The sequence below is a fragment of the Harpegnathos saltator genome, unplaced genomic scaffold (genome assembly GCF_003227715.2).
Source record: "Harpegnathos saltator strain DR-91 unplaced genomic scaffold, Hsal_v8.6 scaffold192, whole genome shotgun sequence".
In the NCBI taxonomy this organism is placed as follows: Eukaryota; Metazoa; Arthropoda; class Insecta; order Hymenoptera; family Formicidae; genus Harpegnathos; species Harpegnathos saltator.
This window is the reverse complement of record NW_020229975.1, coordinates 104690-128020: the sequence shown is the minus strand read 5'-3', so window position 1 is coordinate 128020 and position 23331 is coordinate 104690. Positions and strand designations below refer to the sequence as shown.

Genomic DNA, 23331 nt, shown 5'->3' with positions numbered 1-23331 from the left:
GCGATGCGTATATGTGTGTGTATGAATAAATAAATATGTATAAAAACTGAGTAAGCAATATTTTATTTTTTATAAATGTTAAACTGCAAAATTACTATATAAATCGCTTTTACATACATTTCGACATTTTTCCTGAAAGAAATTCGACCTCATGTTTTCAAACACTTATAGTTCGAATAACGTACAATCTCAACGAGGACACTATATAAATATGAATCTCTTACATTGGACATTTTTTCATCTTCTCATAAAAATAAGACATTTGAGCAATTAAACAATCAGGAAATCTTCCGACAATGGTGGTCTCTCAAAGTGTCGTGACAGAACGAGCAACATGCAGAGTGATGGAGAGTAGAAAGAAGAAATGTGCAAAATTCTGCGTAGCATACAAAGAAAATATATTAATATTAGATTATATTGTATTATATAAGCAGTGAGAGAGCACACGTAGATCTTATGACAGCGCGGATGTGAGTGTAAGAACAAGCGAGAGAAAGAAACGAAGCAAACTAGAATGAAAGCAGACAGCAAAAGCGCTGCAACGCGTGCGATACGAAGCTGGAGAGAGAGTACTAAGCTAGAAACTCATTACGGTCGCTCCGCCCCTGCCGTTCGACGAAGCGCCGACCAATCGCATACTGCTGGATCGTAATCGCGCACTGAAGCGCAGTGCACCGTTTAATCTCTGCACCGCGCCCAAGTATTACATGTATACAGAATTCTTTCCGTCATAATTTAGAAGTTAACAACTTTGGCAAAGAGTATAATTTACAGCTCGCTGCGGCGACATTGAGGATTTTCGGTACTCTGAAATAACTTGAGACCGGTCCATTGTTGACGATTTTCGATTGCGCAACTAAATCTTGCCGTACTCCAATGAGATTCATGGATGTCAATACTCGAAAAGCAAGTGAAGCAAGATTTGAGGGACTTTTAATATTGATTCTCTAGTCCGACTTTGGCAAGCTTCAGATTTTCAAGAGAAATTGTAGGAAAAGATGAAGTTTGACAAGATATCATTGAGTTACTAATAAATCTATTTGAGGTACCAAGTATACAAAGTAAAACGATACAGAAATAGATTGACTAAAAGTTCAAAGCTAACAAATGTGATTTTGCGATTTTCTAGCGATGTGTATCCATCGCTAATTTTATCACTTTTTCATTTTGCCGAAGCGCCGTACATTTGACGTAAATAAATGAATTCACCATAAAAAGTCAGTACATGAAATGTCTGTTTTGTCGCTCAGTACAAAGTTCCCAAAATATGTTACACTACACATTGGTGCTAAATAAAAGATAATGAAAAAACACGAGAACGGATTCGCAACGCGACTAATGCTGCGCCGGGTGTTAATTGCATTTCCAATTTACGGACGGCGAAATATTTGACGTCCCGTAAAATGTACTAGTGTACGTTGTGTGTCTCGTATGTCGATAACTGCGTTCGCGTTTGTCACGAAGAGAGAAAATGCGCGCGAATACGCGCCACCGATCAAATAACAAAAAGAAATTCGGTCACTCGCTAGTCATTGATTTGCCAATATTTAACGATTTAACTGAATAATTGAGGAGAATACGGTTTTTTTACATCTCTATGACCATTCGTATTCGGCGGTGGGTATCGATTGTATTTTTTTTGTGTTTTAAAGCACGGCAACAGAACGCGGCACGATGCATACATTATGCGTACTGTTCATTATACATTTATAAAAGCAATTCGAATTTTAGACTCTCTTTCTATGTGTGTATGTGCGTGTTATTCTTTTTCTCTTTAACAGAACGCAAATTCCGAGTCGATAAAAATAATTCTGCTGCTATAGAAGTGAACACGTATATTTGATAAATTTACGTAACATATTTACACATAGAAAACTTTAGAAAACATATAGTAGAATACTTTCAGTTGCAGATGCCGTTTATACCGTTTATACCGTTAATAAAAAATATTCTTTTTCAAGTGACGAAAGTAAATTAATTAGTAATAAGTTTAAACTGTGTGTGTGGGAATCATTATAAGATTATTATAATAAAATTGATGATTAATTCAAGATTAATTAATTGTCGCTTTAATATCTGATCAAAATAATAATTCGTAGTATTAGAAAATAAATCAAATTTCAAAACTCATTGTGCATAATTCCTTGCACATAATTTTTATGAGCTAAAGTTTTGATTTAAAGCTTATACGTGGCAATAATGACTATGTTTATTGATAACAGTGTGAAATAAAGCGGTAATTGGGCGCGAAATACCTCATATTACACATGTATCGTATTGTATGCGCCGAAAAAATAATACACCCGAAATTATATCTGTTTCAATTCCTGAAATAAACTGTTCTCATATATTACCTTCCGCGGTTTGCTAATCGATCGATTCGCAGCATCGTAGTCGTCGGATCAATTTCATCGGTGCGATGAGAGAACATCGGTGCGGCGTGACGACAACGCTCTCGTTCGTCTCTCCCTCCCTTCCCCCTCTTTCTCTCTCGCCCTTTTCCTTTCTCAATTCCATATTCCAAGATGGCCGACGCTTATACGCCAAGTGCTTGTGAACGTGCGCGCGAATGGAGGCCGTGGATAGCAAAAAAGGATAAGCGTAATAACATAGTATCGTTAATGGCTGGGCAATTTGAACGTGTACGAGTGCCTTCCCTTTTTCTCCTTCTTTCTCTCTCCTTTATTCTCCCACCCGTCTCTTCTCTTTCTTTCCCTCTTTCCACTCAGTCATCCTCTCTCCCTTCTTTTCTTCCTATCTTTTCCTTCTCTCCCACACTCTCTTATTCTTTTTCGAATAGTATTTTATTTTTTCCATTCTTTTCTTTTCTTCCTTTCTTGCTATATTTTTAACTGTACTCGTATCCGTACATTTTTATTTGATATTGACTTTGCAATATTTCGTAAATTTGAGCAGAAAAGGACCTAGTTTGTGGATTTTAAAAAGGGATATGAGAGAGAGAGAGAGAGAGAGAGAGAGAGAGAGAGAGAGAGAGAGAGAGAGAAAGAGAGAAAAAGAGAAATTAGGATTAATTCTTACATATAATATGTATGTATATATAGATGTATATAAAGTATACGAGCACAAGGACGAGTACGCAAATATGTGTGCGTGTGAGAAGGTACATCCGCATAAACGAAAGGATTAACGGGAATCGAATATAGCGCGGTGGGCGGCAAAAGGAAGGAGAAGAGCTGGTATGGTGATCGAGTGTTTCAAGCAGCCTTTAGAAGAGTGGCTCGTTCTTATATGTATACCGACGGAGATCGAGACTGCATTATTAGTCGTTACCTATAATCTCTCCACTTGGTCCTATCGCTCCCATCGGTATCGATAGTCATTTCGTTCCTACGACTTTTGACCTACGCTCCGCGGAGCTGTAATCAAAACGTAAATCGTGTCCAGCTGTTTTTTCACGAGGCGTTTAAAGACAAAACAAGTTGATCACGACATGGGTTCTATTCCTTCCTTTCCCTCTTCTATTATCATAATGTTCGTCTATGTCTGTCTCCTACCATCGCCCTTCCCTTGCCTGTACTTGCTTCATTCTGCACAATCTCACGTTGTTTCATCGTATCTGCGGCGTCAATTTCCCAAGACCTCCATTTGCTGAGCATTAAATCGTTCTTCGACTGGTATCTGCTTGCGACTTGCTCATGACTCGTGACCTCGATCGATTTTCTATGTATAAAACGATGCGTAATATTCGTCGTTGGGGGTCCTTATATCGTGAGTCAGTCAGTAATTGCGAAAATATTCTGTCGATACTAAGGTTCAAAAAATAGATGAACGAATTGTGCGATCAGACTGTGCGTGTACATAGTATGAAACAGGAATACGTTGGAGATTTTATTTGAACGATTTTAAATGAAGCTAATGCTTGATTTTTGGCAGATTTCTGGCAGAATAGCAGATTTTATTTGTATTTTTTTTTATAATATATAACGTCAATAAATATTCAGATGTACTTTCAAGCAAAAAAAATTTAAATTATTTAAGTGGTTGAATCATAAAATTCCAAATAAACTAATATAACCGTTTTCATATACTACATAGTAAAATTGCCTAATTGCGATTTAAGCATTTTTGGAAAAGAAATGATATAATATGATATAGTTTACATGGCATATTTATGGGTATAAATAGAAAAATAGAGATTCATGGGGCAATAATAATTTATTTTAGTGTGACTGAAACTAAACAACAAAATCCATTATCCAAGTAGTTTACATCAATAGAACGAATTAGTTTGCGACGATTATCACGACGAATATTTATTTCAGTAATTATTATCATTTTGTCCTTTTTCATGGCGTAGCTGAGGAGCGTAATTACCCGTATGAGCCAGTTTTCTCAGTCTATCCATAAAATCACAATTGATCAGCAGCGGCTGGAAAGAAGATATTGACATATTTAGTGGCATCTCATTCAAATCTGTTGCATCTTCCTGCAGTAAGCAGGACTATCATCACCAAGATTAGACATAAGACGAGACAATTATTATAGATGTGCGTGTATGTGTTTATATGTAAAAGAGTTTACTTGTTCATCGACATTTCCGTGTACCAACATCTTCAGTCTTTTAAGCTCATTGCTGGTGAAACCCTCGTCTGAGATTGAATTCGATATCTCCGCGGAGTTTGGAAACTCCGATCTTTTTCCGTTGGTCCATCCGCGGCTATATTGAAATGTTTGGCCAAAAACGGCACTCATAACCAACGATAAGATCAAAAAGACGAAGATACATTTGCAACTGGTCATCTACAAAAAATAAATATTTTATAGAGAAAGTAAAGTTATTCTGAGCTACATTTATAGTACTATTATATACTGTTTGTGATCAATTTGCCAAAAATATTTCACAATGTAATGGTGTATAAATATTATATATATTTTATAAATATATAGTTTTAAAAAATAATAGTGCGTTACAAAAATTATATTTAGAAAATTCATAATAAACTTGTAAGCATATAAAACCCGTTTTCTAATTATTATATTCATATTTCTAATTATTATATTCATATTCAAGTTGCACAAGCCTTTAATCCGTTCGGGTATCCACATTTTGATAGTTATTGAAAAGTGAAGAAAGAATACAGTTAACACGTCTATTATTTGTACAAAGTGAATGACATTTTTCGACAATTTTCAGCGTATGCTCTCGGCATGCCTGTTCTGCGCGCTAATTTTAAGAGGACCATTAACGCTACGAGCGTCCTCCGGGTCATTAAGATAAGGGTAAGTGCTACTAAGTGTCCGAACAGATAAGCGACGTGACCGGCATCTCCGTTGCATAGAGATGAAGCGTCTCTTCGCCTTCGAGTTGCCGCTGGAACTCCAACAAACACGCGGTGCACCGAGTGTGCCAATAATATCAATCGCTATTTAATTTGTAGCGAAATGAGGAAGATAACGTTCGGATTTAAGTTAAGACAAAAGGAAGCACAGGTATCGTTGTATTATATGCAGTGCAATTTATGTTGAATAGATACGTTGATTCATGCGAAGCGTATCATTGTATTTATGAAATTAGTATTATATTAAAAATTAATTAATTAAATCTTTTGAAGCGTTCGCGATGTATCTTTCAGCTTTTGTTATCTGTATAAAATGTACGTTTAAACGTGTACGCGCGCATGTACACATACATATACCGTTTGGTGAAACGGGATTAAAAAATGTCAGGGAAACAATTTATCTCGCGATGTATATTACGGTCGAATGTATGTACGGTCGTGAATTTTCCATTTTACACTTTGTTGATCACCAATTGTTGACGACCAATTTGTTACGTGTTTTGTAATCCATTAGCTTTATAACCGGATTGTTCCGTTTTTACATTTCCCGTAAGTCCATATCTATGTCTATGCCTATCATATATTATTGATGTCTGTATTGATATTTCGATTAGTGCATATGATTATTTTCCACGGCATAAGGATTTGTAATTTGTAATAGTGGCGATTGGCTGAATTCTTTCATCAAATGATTTTGTTTGCAAAATAAAACTGACTTTTCAATTAGAAAATGAAACTCCAACGAATATAAGAAGTGTTTGCACATTCTATTATTTTATGAGATATTTTTGTATAATGAAACATCGCTAGACTTAGAATATCCTAAACATATCCAGAATGATTTTAAGATATATATTAGGACATATTTTACTATCTGATATACATGATTCTTTGTGTAGTAATATTTTTCGTCTCTAATATAAAATTATTACAAATAGACATACAAATGCTGCTTTTTTTATGCACATAATGTACATAATAATAATGAGTAATAATATTTTCTTTTTTCTAAATTATTTTAAATTTTAATTTTCCAAGAAACATTTTAAATATTCTATATCGGACTGTATAAATTACTAAAGGTATACCTTTTCTGAACAAATTTCTTCTCATTAGTTTGACTCTATATTTATTGTTCTTAAACTTTAAAATAGGATCTCAAATACCGCACCATCTTTAACACATAGTGCACTTTTGGATGTTCGTATTTTCATCTCTTATCCTAGTATTCTAGCAGTTTCTCTATTCCGCACTGTTATATCAATATTCGGTAAGGAAGAGATTTCTAACGCGACACGTAATTTTAACAGTCGATAAACTGTAGTAGATAAATTAGAATATCGACTTGAAATCTTCCGCAGAAAAAAGACATTCTAGTTTTTTGAAGTAGAAAATAGATTAGATCAAAAGTAATATTATATACAAATGTATTATATACATAATATACATTTATAATACAATTAAAATATTAAAAGTTTAAATAAGATAAATTTTTCTATCCTTTTTAAATAAAAGATTAATAATTCACATGTACACACAAATTTTGGTGTTTTATATTGAGTTAGGAAAGTATAACTTTAAGCACAGTATGATGTGTACGCACCTTAACACACCGGGTTTACGTTCACGCTACTTGGATAGCGGTATGTTTCTGTAGAATGTCCTACCGATGAAATGCCACGGTTCGTCATTCGACGGGATGCTTTATATAATCCTTCAAGAGGTACTATTCTGTAGTAATGTATATGTGGGAAGGAGACATGACCATGTTCTTAGTCGTCGGCGTTGATGATAAAACCGGTTATTACCAGCAATTAATATTAGTTGATATTGTGCGAAAATTGGTTCTATATACAAGTTTGTTGGACAAGCGAGCATCTATGCTACATGGCTTATTAGGCCAAGTTAATTATTTTGAATTATTAGGCAATTACAGGCGCGCAACAATAAAGACTTATTTCATGAATTTGCGTGATCCTAAATTTACATTGAATTGAATTATGCCTTTGATTTTTTCTTTAGTTTATTTCTATAGATATAAGCAATATTATTTTTTGTATGATTTTAAACGCGCATGTTTCTCTTTGAATAATGTAAAGATATCAGATATTCTTAAATGGGAAGAAAACATTGTATTCCTATATTCCCTAGAAATTGTCCTACTGCACTATGTTACACTTCTTGAGGTTAAAATGGAATGTGTATATGTCCAAGAAAACTTGAGAAAAGGAGTAGGAAAATGAAAGTTTGCAAGAAAGTGCAGAAAGTGCAGTTGAAAATAGAGATCTTAGAAATTTCCTTTTTAGTTCTTTGCTCATCAGTTATCTTAACTTATATGGTTAAGATAACTGATGGGTTTTATTGAAAAATATATTTAATGTGTGATATATAAAATATTCTGAATGTACTCCAGCCCGAAATATCATAATCACAAAAACATAGTATAATGTAAACACCTTAGCATAGATAAAATATCTAATTGTGAAATTATAAATATATTTTATTAAAAAATCACGTTACACAACATTGAGAAATGTAATTACATGTTTATAATAATCCATAGTGCGCATATCAATGCAGAATAATATAAACGACTATATATAAATTTGCTGTTTTATTTTAACGTATAGAAAGTTTAACAAGCTGTATCTAAATAGAACAAGTTTGTCGCGTTCTATTACTGTAATGTACGCACATGCGCATTGAATGACTACGTTTCCAGATTGACTTGGGCTCTTGTCAGCTCACTTTTACGAACGCGTGATTCGGTCAACATGCGTTTCCGCGAGTGAAATGAGTAACGCAACGTAGGCAGACAGATCGCAGATTGTTGTCGATGTTCGTAACGTTTTTGACCATCGCGGTGCACGTAAGCACAACTTACGTCGTATTGTCCTCGTCGTCGTCGTCGTTGTCGTTGTCGTTGTCGTTGTCGTCGTCGTCGCCGTCGTCGTCGTCGCTGTCGCCGCCGTCGTCGTCGTCGTCGTCGTCGTCGCCGTCGTCGTCGCCGCCGCCGTCGTCGTCGTCGCCGTCGCCGCCGTCGTCGTCGTCGTCGTCGTCGTCGTCGTCGTCGCCGCCGTCGTCGTCGTCGTCGTCGTCGTCGTCGCCGCCGTCGTCGTCGTCGTCGTCGTCGTCGTCGTCGTCGTCGTCGTCGTCGTCGTCGTCGTCGTCGTCGTCGTCGTCGTCGTCGTCGTCGTCGTCGTCGTCGTCGTCGTCGTCGTCGTCGTCGTCGTCGTCGTCGTCGTCGTTGTCATCATCGTCGTCGACGTCGTCGTTACTGTTGTCGTAGTTGTCATCGTCATCATTACCATCATTATCATCATCATTGTCTTCATTGTCGTTGTGATTGTCATCGTCGTCATCGTAGTCGTCGTCGTCGTCCTTGTCGTTCTCTTTATCGTCACATCGTTATTGCAATCATCATCGTCGCCGCTGTCGTTTTTGTTGTTTTCATCATTGCTTGTCGACACTAAATTAGTTGTCATTTGATAAATCCTTAGAATAAAGGACATGTCATCGTGGCCACCGCGAGTAGTGGTTCGATCGCGGCGGGCACAGTGACGACGATTTCGTCAGTGCAGCATACACGCTTCGTCGCCATCGATGACGTCAGCTGCCGTCTCACGATATGGAGTCCATCAGAAAATGGTTTTACAGACCTAAGGTGAATAATACTTCACGCTTTGCTGTGTGTCTCCCGTTTAGCTTACGCCCTCCTTCTCCGACTCAATCTCAAGCACGAGTTTAAAGATATTTAGGTTTTTCCATTATAAACATTATCTTTTCCCACGTCATATATTCATTTATAATAAATACAGGTTATAGATCCAGCATCAGAATACTGCATTAATTATGGTTGAAAAAAGAGATAACTATTTTTAATGCTCTTGCATTCTTGTGCCCCTGTACATTCTATGACCCTCTCATCCCTTTTTCCTCCCTCTAATTCTTTGTATAAAGTGCTAAAAATATAAGTGAACTCGAAATTATATACCACTATAAGTTCCAAGAAGCAACAAAGCAAAAGTTATCGCTTTTCTCTTTTATACTTTACCGAAACTAGAGTATGTTTTATATTCCTCAAAGAGCTTTTTGTTCTTTTCGCTGTTGCTCACACTCCCCCTATTCTCGGTGCTCTGTTGTCTTTGTTCACTCTCGTTGTTTTTCCTTATCTGTTTCATTACCGTTCTTTTTAGCCCCATTTCTTCTCATCTCCGTTCCTTTGTTTTGCTAATTTTATCTGATCTATATATAATTTTTCTGTATACCTTTCAATCCTAATACTAACTTTTAGGACTTTATGAGTATGTAATGCAAAGTAACGTAATAAATATGTAATATATGAATATGTAAAATTACAAAGACGATAGGAAGAAAAAGATCAAAATGTTACGCAGATAACCAAATCTGCAGAAGCTGACTTAGTAAAGTATCTGCTATAAATCCTGTCAGTAGCTTGTTAGCAGAAATATAATAGAATCTAATGACAAAATACGATAACAGACTAACTGCAAAAACTGATCAGGGTCTATTGTTCCAATGTATTTGAGTGGAACATACTGCACATTCTGCTTGCTTTTTGCTGACAATCTGTTATCAGATTCTGTTAATAGAGCCTGTCGACAAAACACGAATCAGATGTGAACACAAATGTCGAATATTCTCCTGTCAGATTCTACTTGAATCTGCCGGCAGACTACTAATATTTTGTTCACTGAATATATTTACGAAACTTTTTCCTTATATATTATCAAATACGATCAAATATAAAAATTACCGATGTTTTTGTTGTCCTCAGGATACTAAATTTTTAACACGAAGAAACTTGCTTATGAAAAATAGTGTAAGATTAAATTGAGTAATGATGAATGGTTTTAATTTTTGGACATAAATCTCAAGTTTTGTATGAAAAAACAAAATCTCTATATTTACCTCGTACATTTACTAAAAAGAAAGCTTACATGATCATCTGCATTAGTAATGATGGTGATGGTGTTGGTGATGGTTGATCAATTAATTCAAAAACTTTAGAAAACTTTATTACAACATGAGAATATCACTCTGCAAATTCCAACTGTATATTTAATATTTAATGCAAAATACCTCTGATAACAATAACTTCCAAGGAGAATTTCTTGCTAATAATACATATATAATACATTCATATTCTAATCAGGATTATGATTTTCATGAATCTGGTGATCCCTAATCGCTTAATGTGGTGAGAGAACTCAATCTAAGATGGATAAAATACCAATTGTGGAGTTTACTTTGAAGCCGTCAACAATATTTATTTTTAATTACGTAAAAATTACACATTGTACAGAGCTGTAAAAAGTTCCTTATAATCTCGCAAGCACATGTATATAATATTGCTATTTTTTTAAATATATGCATGTAAGGCGGTTTGAAAGCAAATTCTTCAGTTTGAGCTTGAATCCAAATATAAATGTTTATACCTTTGTAATAACATAACAAAGTCGCAAATAAATTATAAAAATCCCATTTTCTTCTTTTTTTGCTCGCACGTCACTGTGCTAATCGAACGTGTGCACTTGTTCTTTTTCTCCCTCCTTTCCTCCTTCCTCCTGCGTCATCACTCTCTGTGAACTCTTCACGCGCTGTTGCCACTTGTTTGGTGAAAATTTCACACGATGCATTGCGGTTGTGAGAGACTACACAATTGCGTGTACACGGTACAGAGTGAGATAAGAAATGTCAAAACCTGATAGAAAGCAAAAAATTAGAATTACTAGAAAAGCATGTTATATATATGTAATTAATAGAAAATCCGTGTACACATTTTTTATCTATTATTATGAGTACCGATATCACTGGTGTGAAATATGACTTCAATCTCAAAGTCCGACACTTGAATAAGATATATTCAAATATTAGTAGCATCGGATATTGAAGAGTTGAATCACTTCTACCTGAAACAATATTTAAAGTCTTTTTTTGCATAAAGCACGATTTATAATATTAAAATATATATCATCATTAATTTTATATAAAAATTATCACACACGCATGAGTATTTTTTTTATTATAAACATTTTCTGTAAGATAAAAAATGTACTTTTTCATCGATAAGATAAGAATATATCCATGTTTGAACTTTGCACAATCGATGATCCGTGAATAATATGTCGTGCGATCTCATGATTAGTTCAACTTTTCTTTCTTAAATAAATTCTTGTTTTTCTTTTTTTGGAATTGCGATATAAAATAATTCTTAAAATATTATACTGTATATATATATATATATAGTTGCAATTTTTTTAATTCATCAATAAAGAGAAGGCAAGATAAATTATGTTGAAATTAATTTAACAATTCATCAATATTTAATAATATTCATATTTTCATCAGTATATAACTATTCGATAATTACCGCTTCAACAATATGTGATTTTAATAAACGATATACTTTCTTGACAAATTATGCTTTACGAAAATAGTCTTAATTATAATATCGATAAGAACTGATTTTACATCGTGATATATGTGTTGCATGATATATATTATAAAACACGCTTTGAATAAAGCGATCGTCAAGCCGGTGAAAAAAGTTAGATCTTTCACAAACGATTAAAAAGACTCCACCTTTTACCGTTACATTCAAGGCTGTATTGACAGTAACAGACCCATTCGGGAGGAAGAATATGATAGATTTGATCACCACTACCCTTTAATTGTGACGTGATCGCCCCCTTTCATTATGACGTAGATGCTATCAGTGTCATTGTTCAGACATACGAGTGCTTTATCGTTCGTTTATAAATATCGTGTGTACAGACTTACCCTTTTTAAAGATTGAGAAAATCGCGCGCAATATTCTATCCTGAATAGTTTAGTTAACTACTTTAATACTGTACTTTAAGACAATATTAATTAATTTTTATGACGAAGAAATAACCCAGACAGCATAAATCTCCAAGGGATGTCCGAAAAACAGAGGACGTCGTACATCCTAAGGACATCTCCAGAACACCCCCAAAATATTTCTTGAAGATTTATATTGTCAGGAAAAAAATAATATTTTTGACACTCATACATATCTTGATCTTTATATTTGATCTACATGTAAAATATTTTATCAGTCGCATTCGGATAAATGGATATTTAATTTTCGTTACAGAGGGATGACACAAGTCTACTGGCTCAATTCTTTTATGCCGATGAATCATTGAACGCGGTTGCCTGCGAGTTGGACTCCTTTGATGGTCGTCAGGAGCCAGAGAGATGCACGTCATTGGTGAATCAGTTGCGACACTGTCAGGACAAGGTGTTGACAATCTGTAATCAAATAATGGACGATCTGATCCCAGAAAGTAGAGCCAACCGAGATTTCAGAGTGAAGTTTCCTGATGATGTCATGCAGGAAAATCTGGCCGGACAGTTGTGGTTCGGTGCGGAGTGTCTAGCTGCTGGTTCATCAATTATGAACAGAGAGGCTGAAAGCTTAGCTATGAGACCGCTAGCAAAAGCTCTCACCAAGTCGCTGGAAATTGTCAGGAATCTGTTAAGAGAACATGCGCTCAAAGGCCACATGAACTTGAAGGTATGGGAATGTGATATATCAACAAAAGCTATAAATTTCACAGCTTTGTAAATAATTGTGTGTATTAACAGTATCTTTTTCAGACGCAAAACCCGCTTGAACCATCTCTGGAGAAGCTTGTGGAATCTTTGAAGATCTTTGATCGACTCTTCGCCGATTTTGAACTATGCTATGTCGGCGCTATGGTACCAGTAAAATCAACGAAGGAATATGAACAGCAGGAGCTCGTATGTGTACTGTTCTCGGAAACTTTACAAAGAGCGCTCGAGCGTGGATTGTTGGACCAAGCGGACGTGGATAATTATGAGCCAGCTTTGATGTTCACCATTCCTCGTCTGGCCATTGTCTCCGGACTTTTAGCACCGCCTGGAGGACCGTTGTGCCTCAATTCACCTGATACTATAAGCGAGATGTTTAGGCCGTTTAGGGTAAGAGAAAAAATCCTATAGCACACACATACACAATGCATTTCTTTATACTTCTTCACATATAATCTTCTACAATAACTTATATATATTAAATTTTGTAAATTATTAAAAATTTAATTCATTATATCAGAAATCCTAAAATCATGTGAGCCTTTTTTACTACTTGATTTCTAACGACATTTTCCGTTGCAATATTTTTAACCGCGAATTTCGACATACTATATATAATAAATGTATCAAATGATTTCTTTTCAGACCCTTCTCCTTAAGATAAGAGAACTACTGTGGACATTAAACAATCGCGAATTGTACATGTTGGAGAAGTTATTGTGCTCGAATGAGGAGCCATCAAGCTCGATTACGCAGTCAAGCAAATCGGCGTGTCAGGATATACCTGATTTGGAGGAGTTTGTTCATAATTTTTATACTGGTTATCCGAACTGTAAAGAATTTATCGTGGATTTTTACACCGTAACGAGAAACGCAGGCAACAATATGGATGAGATAGCGAGCGACGCAGTTCAGTCGTTAGGCGAAGGAAGCGGTAAAATAACCGATCAACCAGTGACGATGGAGGATCGCGAACAAGAAGAAGAGGATTCTAAAGAAGAAAAAAACACAGATACAGAAAGTAGGCACGAAGACTTAAATGTATCCTTAGACAGATGTGATAATAACATAACCTGTAATAGCAGCGAAAAGACGCAAAGTGACGAAGAAAATGTTGATGAGGAGGGACCATATAGGCGCGAGAAACTCCCGACCATTTGTTTGCGCAACGACAGACAATTTCCCTGTAATCGCGATTCCGATTGCGATGTAACATACGAAAACAACAACAGTGACAGGAGTTTTGATTCAACGGCAGATGATAGTAACATAGTGACAAGATTGGACGTAGCTGAAAATAACGTTCCAAACATCATCCAAGATACGATAAGCAACGTACGAGAAAATGAGGAAAACTTCATTACTTCTAACGTGACTCAGATGTTCGAGGACACCAACAACATTGAAATTCCTCAAACTACTCAGTATCTGCTTAATCAGGTATCCCGCGATAACACATCCATCATGAATGACAGCGCAACTGCGCACATGCAGAATTCTCTGCCCGATCTGGATTCCAAGAAACTCATCTCGGAAGCGAATAAGACTCTCTCGAACTTTCTGTTGGACGTCGCTGGCGAGTGCCAGAACGAGATCTCGGAGCAAACGGACTCCGGGATATGTACGGTAATCTCGTCTGAAAACACGAGTCTGTACGACAAAAGTCCAGAAGAGAAGAAGACTTTCGCCAACGAGATTCAACAAGATGAAGAAGGGGGACGCGTGTCTGACGAGGAGGAGGACACGCAGGAGAACACCAGCTACTCGTGTTCGAACCTGAACTCGCCCACTAAGCGGAGAAACTCCACTGCTGTTTCAGAGAAATGTGTCTGCGGCACGAGAGGCAACAACAAAAGCTCGAACGTGCCATTAGATCATTCGATCGAGGTATCCAATTTGCATGCAAATGCCGGAGAGACGCCCGACAAGAACATTCCACGAATATCGTCGAATTTCGACGGCACTAATGAAGAGTTTATAGGCGTGGCATACGGTAATGGCCACGTGACGCTTTGTGACTCCAATCAGTCTACCTTTCAGATCAATTACTCTGAGAACTGGGAAAATCTCAATTTGAACATCGACGCATCGAGCTCGAGAAAAGAATTCTGGGGCGACCTCAAGTGCGAAAACTGCCCGTCTACTTCGCAGAATATAGACAAGATAGGCAATACAATTGAGAAGTACGCGCAGGATAAGAAGAAAACGAGAGACGAGAGACAGCGACGGCGACACCACCAGCACAAGCTGGATCGAAACGCACAGAGAATTCATCACAGCCGACATCAAGGAGAAAAGAGGCAAAATGTGCAGATCGTGCGGTCAGCTACGAGTACTGAAAGTTCTAGGTAGTAGTCGTTTAAAGTCCCGTTGTAGAATCCTTCATTGAGCAATCGTATTATATGAAATAATGCTGATAGTTTGAAACAGAAAGTTTCCTATATCCTAATACACAGGTATTCTATTTGGTACTCAAATTTGCGGATATTATCCGAATATTCAGATATCATTTGAAGCAATCAAATATTCGAATTTCGAACTCTGATTATATGAAATTTCGAACTCTGATAATATCATGACATATCACCACAAAGGTTCGAATTGTCTTCAATATTATTATGATTGAGGGTGAAAGATGTATCTAATTTATTAGGGATATATCAAGTCCTACAATAACGCAGCATTGAGTACGGGACTTAGAAAATAGAGAATCTCTTGTCGCAAATCGTTTGTTTTAAATTGTTCGTGAGAGACTTGTCGGATTTTCGCAACGCTGCCAATCCTCGAAACCGAAAATAATCGACAATCGGGTGTCATATTCCTGCAACGGCCCGCCGAAGGTGGTTGCCTCGTGTTATTTAAAAACAAAGGACCAAATATAAAAACATTTATTATTACACAATCTTGTGAAGTCTGAGAGATATAGCAAGGACAATTTTTCATAGTTCATCAAAGTAAATTTGCATAATTCTCAGTTCCATTTGATTCTCAGAATGATTAATTAAACCTGAGATTTTAGAAATCTCTATTAAATATTTCCGAAAATATGTGTTTCTATCTGAATTAGATTAGATTTTGGGTTACAAAACAAAAAGTAACAAAACATTACTTCGATTTTCCCTTTATGAACCTCAATCTAACTCAGACTCCAAAATATTTCCAATCTTTTGAACGGCTGCTTTTTTAAATAATTTCAAGTCGACTTTTCCATGGCAAAAGGTTGAATACTTTTCGTGCTTGGTTCTAGGTCAAATTCGACAGATCGTTGCTTGAATCCATCTCGATTAACTAGCTTTGGCGCTAGCCTGCATCTTGGTCAAAACACCAGACAGATGCCAAACTTCGGAAGTCACAGTCCGCACATGAGTCCTAGACTTCATCACTTTGAGGCACCGCGTAGCAATGCAGCCGGGCAACGTTGTTGTAACGTCGGAACACAGGTGAATAGGAGCTCCGCGTCGCCTCAGAGCAAGAAGTTGTTAGATCACAGAAGATCCAAGTCCGAGCAGATCGTTAAAATGAAGAGAAAGGACGTCGTTGAGAAAAAAGACAAATATGAAAGAGTGAGCGCGCATACGAAGAGAAAGTTAGGGAATACAAGTTCTAATAATAATCTTATGAACGACGGATTGGGTCCGAGAACGGACAAGAGCGGTCTAGTGACGGAAACTTCCGCTTCCTGCACAACTACGCCACCGCGGAATGTTCGACGTGAGTTTGCTAATTCTGCACGGGGCAGTAATTCACGGAGATCTACGCGATCCGCAAGACTAGTCAACGCGCCCCCAATATCACACGGCGTGACAACTTTAAATTCTGAACAATCGCTGAACTACAATAAGACCGACGTGGCTTCGAGCTCCAGCTGCTCGAGCTGTTACGGCGACTCTAGTTCGGAAACCAGTGAGTTTCACAGCGATTGCCAGGACGATGAGGAGATTGCACTAGCGATGCAGGCCGCCGAGATTGCAAATAGAAATCAGATCAGAGCAAAGTTTCGGTAAGACACATTTTGTTGTTTCACGCTAGCGTATTATTCAGTTAATATTTCAGTTATTTGTAGAAAAGCGACGATGACAATAAATGATGAATGTGCTTTGTTTTCTCCAGGTCCTCGGAAGATTTGGTGCACCGCCTTTTCGTTTGCATAGCCGGTGTGGCGGATCAGTTGCAAACAAATTTCGCGTCCGATCTGCGGAATATCTTAAAGTGCGTTTTTCTTATGAACAGTAGTCAGATAATAGAAGACTCAGAAGCGAAAGATCAGAGTCCAGCCACGACGAATCAACCGGCGATGGACAATACGTTAAGCGAGACGACGATGGAGACGGGAGATAATCACGATCGGCAACAAGAGTCTTTACCGGAATACGAGGAGGATATGGAAGAAACCATATCAACGCATGAACGAAGTATGTAAATTTATTTATTAAATTCTTTTCGAGAAATGTGTGAACATATGTCGAGATAAAATATGATTTAATATATATTAGCCAGCAATATATCTAAGATTCTCGTACTTAACGAGTAAAGTTGTCAAAGTCTAAGTAAACTATTAAAACGGAAATTTTTAGATAGTGTATGGTATAGTGATAATAATGTACATATAATTCAAATTTTAATATATTTTTGTTATTACCTTATTATTATTTTATTATTATTATCTTTTACAGTTTCTCCCGTCACCGAAAGAGGAGAGGAATGTGTGGAGAGGGCACCCGCCTGGGTACCGGACAACGATGCTCCGAGATGTATGGCCTGCCAAGCTGGATTTACGGTAGTGCGACGCAGGCATCACTGCCGAAACTGTGGCAAAGTGTTTTGCGGCCGTTGCAGCAGCAACAATGTTCCATTGCCGCGTTATGGACATACGAAGCCCGTCAGAGTGTGCAACAGGTGTTTCTTATACCAAGTGACGCCGTTCACTGTTTCCCAAGTCACGTCCACCAGCTGAACGTTGCCGCTGAGTCTCTTTCTGTCTCTGGCCTCTTATCAATTTAATTACTTTTCACTAATTTTCCTACGTGTATCGGGTTGTCTGGAGAATTATTCCTTCAATAGATATCCATTTCTCACGAAATGCAGTACCATGCTTTATTCTTTCTTCCACTCGTCCTATGTGTAAACCGAATTATTGATTGAGATTCTTTCCTTTCCCACTTTCACTTCTAGAAAGCACTTTTATTTTCTTTAAGAAGATGAAAAAAGCCGACGAGAGAGCAAGATTTTAAAATATTGTGATCTTTTATTTTTTATTGAGACTAGAAGTGAATTTAATAACTGTCGTTAAATATTTTTTTAAATAATCGATTTCCAAAAGATTTCCCGAATTATAAGTAAAAAAAGCGAAAGAAAAATTCGGTAGTACAACTCAATTTAAATTGCGCAAAGGATAAAAAAGGATAAAAGCATTATGAAATGACACGTTATGTATACATAATGCCTCATAATAATTATTTTGGATATATACTGCGATTTTTTCGGATTAAATTGGAGAAATTTTTTGCCTTCCGCAGATATTTAGATAATGTATTTTTTTTTGTAGTATTTAATCTTTTAATGAGTAAAATTCGGCAAATGAAATGTAATAAAATAGTATTATCTAAATTTTTATGAGATAAAGAAGTTGTATCTTTTTAGCATAGGGACAAGGTGATGTATTTTTTAGGCAATTATTATGTGATATTGTTTTATGATCGAAGAAAGATATATAAGAAAGATCTCCCTTCGCCCTACCTTTCTTTGTTTCTTTCTTTCTTTCTTTCTTTATTTCTTATTTTCGTTTTTTCTTTCACTCATTCACATATCTTTAACACATTCACTCATCTTTAATTTTGTTTAAAAGATCGGTACCAACTTTCTGGACAACCCAGTATTCTTCATTATATCTATTTTTAATGTACGTACTCGCGCACAAAATTGCTGCTTTTGTATAATGGGATTGACATGTTAAGTTTCTGTTAGCGAAATGATTTAAACTGTATAATTATGTGGCATGTTCGTACAATATTGAAAGAAAGTCAGACCACTTCGTAGACTTTATAAATTGAAATTGTTTCACGTTATTTGATTATTCGTAAAATTAAACGAATTATCAAATTATTTGGGTGATTGCCTTTTTTTCTATTTCTTTTGAATAGTCAAAAAATTATATCGAGAAATTAAAATGGCATTCGATCCGTTCAATTTTTTCAACATACTAGTCTGTAAAAAGAAAAATTTTAAAGACATATATATGTACTAACAAAAAGAATCGAAGAGGAATTATTGCTGATGAATTGCTTCTTTTGCATTCTTCGTACATTTGCGTGCACTAAAAATATAAAAATTATACACATATATCGGCGCTAATCGCTCATATTTTTACACATCGTAATTAGATTATAGTTTGAGGAAATTTAGTCCAACATGTAAAAAAATGCAATTTCTATAGATCTTAAACTTTCTTACAAATCATTAGAATTTCATTTCATAAAAGAATCTTGTCTTCGTGTTTTAATTAAGCGATTGTACAGAGGACAATAATTTGCATATCAAGAGTATCTTTACGTTATTATTAATCTTAATATTCTTCCTCTACTTATTATTAATGTTAAGATTAATTTAATTGTCACGATTATCATTATTAATATAAATTTATTAAGAAAAATTTATTATTAAGAAAAATTTAGTCTTTATAAAAAATTTGTTGTTTAAATTAAATAATTATTAATGCTTTAGTAGTTATAAATGAAAGTCTTATTGTAAAACGGTTTATTTTGGGATTTAGTTAGAAGTAATAAAACTTCTTTTCTTCCCGTGTTTTTTTTGTTTTTTTTTATGAAATAGCACTATCCTTTAACATAAAACAAAAGTAAGGCTAATGCATTATTGAATTTTCGATACGTTTTTTATAATAATAACGAAGTAAATAATATATTTTTATTTTACTCATGGTCATGTAAGCTTACGACATATTACTATCTAGAATTGTCGAAATGCTGATCGCACATATTAAATAAAACGTCTTCGCTCCGATGTAGTAGAATATTATGTATTGCGATAAGATTCCAAGTCAATACATATATATTTTTGCTCTCATTAATACTTGAATTAATATTTCAAAGACAAATATATGAGAGTAATAATAAGCAACGAGTATCGTTATATCAATATTGTTTTAATGTGAAAATTCTTTTTACTTAAAAAAAATCTAGATTTCTTTAATCTTAATAACAAAAAATATATTCCACACTTGCGTATAGCCCGTAAGTTCGAGCTGATTGTCGATAGATATTTTTCCATAAAAAATATCGATAGGCTTCCATAAGGAAGAAAAGCTGAGAAACTTCGTATCACTCTTGAAGTATAAATCTATGTATAGTATATATACGTATGATATACATGTCTGCTAATGTAAATATATACTTTTAAACAGATGCGATATACATAATGTGTTGAAGTAAAAAAAGTGCAGAACGGAAGTTTATGTTCAATAAGCAAACACACGGACAGATACTATCACTCATCACGACACATACTATCGCTCATAAATATTCGCCTTAAACTTTCGTCTTGTCGCGTCTTTAAGAAATATAAAAGTAAATAATTATTAACACAAACAAATACACAAATAAATAATTATTTATGAGCGGTAGAGTAACTATTGCCGCGCGATGGAACTCTTAAACTACTACTGCCTGCTCTGGTATTTCAAAATACACACACACACACGCGCACATACACACATACATAAGTGCGTTAGCACATACAATTAGCTCCTGTGCCAAATTTAATGACAATAAGTTTCCTCCTTCCTATGACACACGCACACACACACACACATACACATATACACAAATTTGGTTCCTATCGCAAAAAACTTGAATACACTTCGGAAACTATTTGGAGACTGCGTAAATAAAAGAGCATGAGGTATTTAAGCGAACACCGAACATTGGTACATTAGTCGTCATACATGTCTTAACATTATTATTGTAAAAAAGTATTAGTAAATATATGTTAAGGCATATATGACGTTTCATATATGTGTATATTGCAATTAAGAAGGAAAAAGAAAAGAAAAGGAAAAAAGACTGCTCAGATCGTTTGTTTGTTATCGATTCGATAGTTAGCCGTAAACAATTTGAATTCCGCGTAATAGACATCTTTGATTTCTCTTTCAATAAATCATATATTGTTAATTTATTAACATTACGTTATTAATTTTAAACTTATTAGTGCGGTTATATCTTTCATCAAAGCCGTCGATTTAAATTTGGCGATGTGAATTTATAGATTTGCTGTGGTCAATGTTAGCAAAAGGTTAATGTTAATTGAGTCTCGACATATATTGGTACACATCGAAATTCAATTAACGTCGTTAATTTGAGGAACACTTTGACTCGTATTTACATCATCGTAGATAAGTAGATAGGTCCGATAATCGATTTCCCTATATGGACGTGTGTAATGTATGTAATAGCATTCCCTAAAAACTGATGGATAGATTGACGAATTTGTGAAAATCATTGCACATTATAGTCGCGTATTTGCATTGTGAACTATAAGTAGGACTTTCCACTCTTTCGGGAGAAAGGATGGATTAATTATTTGCAAGAAATAAATTGTGACGAAAATTGTTATATAGTATCGGTGAAACAGTAAATAAGAACGTTCGTAAACGAAATGTAGAATTAATATAACAGAGAGAAAGAAACTTATTTCCTTAAGAAGCACATCTTTAGTAGAAAATTTAAAACCTCTGAAAATGTATGAACGCTTAGAGGGAGAGTTATTTTTTACACGTAATCGATGCCTTGCTAGAATATCGTGCTTTCAATTTGATGATACAAGGATAAAGGCAACTTCGTTCGTCTAAAATCTGCGAAACTAGCACAAGAGACGAGCTCCTAGCATCTCATCTAGTTCATACGCGTTATCACCCATGGTAATCAGGATTGCCCCTGTGCCTAATGTCGCAGGTTAACCTGTGAATATATATATGAATGTATATAAGTGAAAAAGAGCTACAAGAAGAAAGAGAATGAGAGAAAGAGAGAGAGAGAGAGAGAGAGAGAGAGAGAGAGAGAGAGGGAGAGAGAGAGAGAGAGGGAGAGAGAGAGAGAGAGAGAGAGAGAGAGAGAGAGAGAGAGAGAGAGAGAGAGAGAAAGGGAGAGGAATGATAGTGAAAAATTCGGGATAAAGCATACGGTGGACCAAAATGTCATTGCGTTACAAACATAAAGTTTCTTTTGTCACTTTTTTGCTTTTTCTTCTTCTTTTCTTTCTTTCTTTTTAACTTTTTATCTAAACAATCCTTACTCACGTTCCTGCTTGAAACAAAAGAAAAATAATAATAAATAATAATTTCTCTTACGAAATAAAAATCGCGAAGCGAAATAGTTATTTATACGATGAACTGTTTTAATCTCTTATTATTCATAAAATAGTGAAAATTTATATTAAAACTGATTACGGTGATGTAGTGATTTTGGTCCATTCGATACATCGAAAAGATTACGATCTGCCAATTAATTAAGAAATTCCGACGAATGAGGCGACGAAAGGACCTCAGAATTATTTTTGTATTATTTTCGTAAATGCATACATCGTATTCGACGTTACAATAGGTCGCATGTCGAATAGAACGTAGTCGGTTCATCGAAATAATGACGAGGAATAACGTTAAAATGATGTTAATTGTCATCAATAATGGTGTTTACACCAAAATTACTTTCGATTGGAAATCGAAAAGTTAACAATGCATGATTCGATAATATCATTGATTTTAAACACGCGGCAATGAGAAACACGAGATACTCGTGGATGAGTTTGATTATTAGTGTATGTGTGTTGTGTGTGTCTATGCCTGTGTTTATGTGCGATTACGTTAACGACGAGCTATTTGCAATATTGGATCGTGAGTGTGTACTCGCCAATACCCGAATGCACCGTGGTTTCGATAATGGATGTATTAAAACACGAATGTAAATAAAGTTTGTTATTCAAAGTGTTTAAATTATGTTGTTATATCTTTTTTTATACCTAAGATGTCATATTTTTTTTATACCTAAGATGTCATATCAGTCGGAAGCTCTAAACTATCGATCTTTTCGGTATGATGAAGATAAGAACGTCTTGGTGTTGTCACGGTGACCAGTCAACAAATATCACGTTTCTCCTCCGTGATTTCCATTAGAAATATTCCTCCACCCGTTACGTCCTAGTCAACGCGTTATTACGAGAAAACTGCATAATTTAGAGATTACGCATAATTTATAGAGAGAGAATATTTAAACGCTTCGAGACACTTTCGATCATAAATCTAGTGTTAATTTCAACAACTCGATAAATTAACATATTTCTTGCATCGTAATTATTTATTTGTAATTTATTATTGAACAAAACATTATAATCTTTAATCGCGTCAAACTAGGAATTTTACACC

The 23331-nt window shown here is 35.5% G+C and overlaps 2 protein-coding genes across 6 annotated transcripts; one reads left to right on the top strand and one right to left on the bottom strand.

Annotated features, from left to right (window-relative positions):
* Positions 1-4157: 4157 nt before the first annotated feature.
* On the bottom strand, positions 4158-6993 carry Crz (corazonin). The gene is made up of 3 exons (XM_011155750.2): positions 6904-6993; positions 4543-4761; positions 4158-4390 (listed from the first exon to the last, which is right to left on the bottom strand). The coding sequence occupies exons 2-3, from the start codon at positions 4759-4761 to the stop codon at positions 4280-4282; spliced, it is 330 nt and encodes a 109-aa protein (XP_011154052.1). The 5' UTR covers positions 6904-6993; the 3' UTR covers positions 4158-4279.
* Positions 6994-8014: 1021 nt separating this feature from the next.
* LOC105191953 (lateral signaling target protein 2 homolog) lies at positions 8015-17982 on the top strand. 5 transcript variants are annotated; one of them, XM_011155749.3, is made up of 9 exons: positions 8015-8169; positions 8801-8964; positions 12442-12864; positions 12936-13292; positions 13548-14789; positions 14943-15250; positions 16150-16902; positions 17013-17314; positions 17576-17982. In XM_011155749.3, the coding sequence occupies exons 2-9, from the start codon at positions 8929-8931 to the stop codon at positions 17854-17856; spliced, it is 3702 nt and encodes a 1233-aa protein (XP_011154051.1). In that variant the 5' UTR covers positions 8015-8169; positions 8801-8928; the 3' UTR covers positions 17857-17982. The 5 variants fall into 5 exon arrangements, with proteins under 5 accessions (XP_011154051.1, XP_011154049.1, XP_011154050.1 ...); XM_011155747.3 differs by having other exon boundaries at positions 8015-8138; positions 13548-15250; XM_011155748.3 differs by having other exon boundaries at positions 12948-13292; positions 13548-15250.
* Positions 17983-23331: the final 5349 nt, after the last annotated feature.

Bases quoted from the DNA above. Each gene is read 5' to 3' on its own strand.
- Crz (XM_011155750.2), bottom strand. From the start codon at position 4,761: ATGACCAGTTGCAAATGTATCTTCGTCTTTTTGATCTTATCGTTGGTT. The intron at 4,391-4,542 runs GTAAACTCTTTT...TCTTCTTTCCAG, and splicing joins ACGGAAATGTCGATGAACAA to CCGCTGCTGATCAATTGTGA.
- LOC105191953 (XM_011155747.3), top strand. From the start codon at position 8,929: ATGGAGTCCATCAGAAAATGGTTTTACAGACCTAAG. The intron at 13,293-13,547 runs GTAAGAGAAAAA...ATTTCTTTTCAG, and splicing joins AGATGTTTAGGCCGTTTAGG to ACCCTTCTCCTTAAGATAAG. The intron at 15,251-16,149 runs GTAGTAGTCGTT...GCTTGGTTCTAG, and splicing joins ACGAGTACTGAAAGTTCTAG to GTCAAATTCGACAGATCGTT.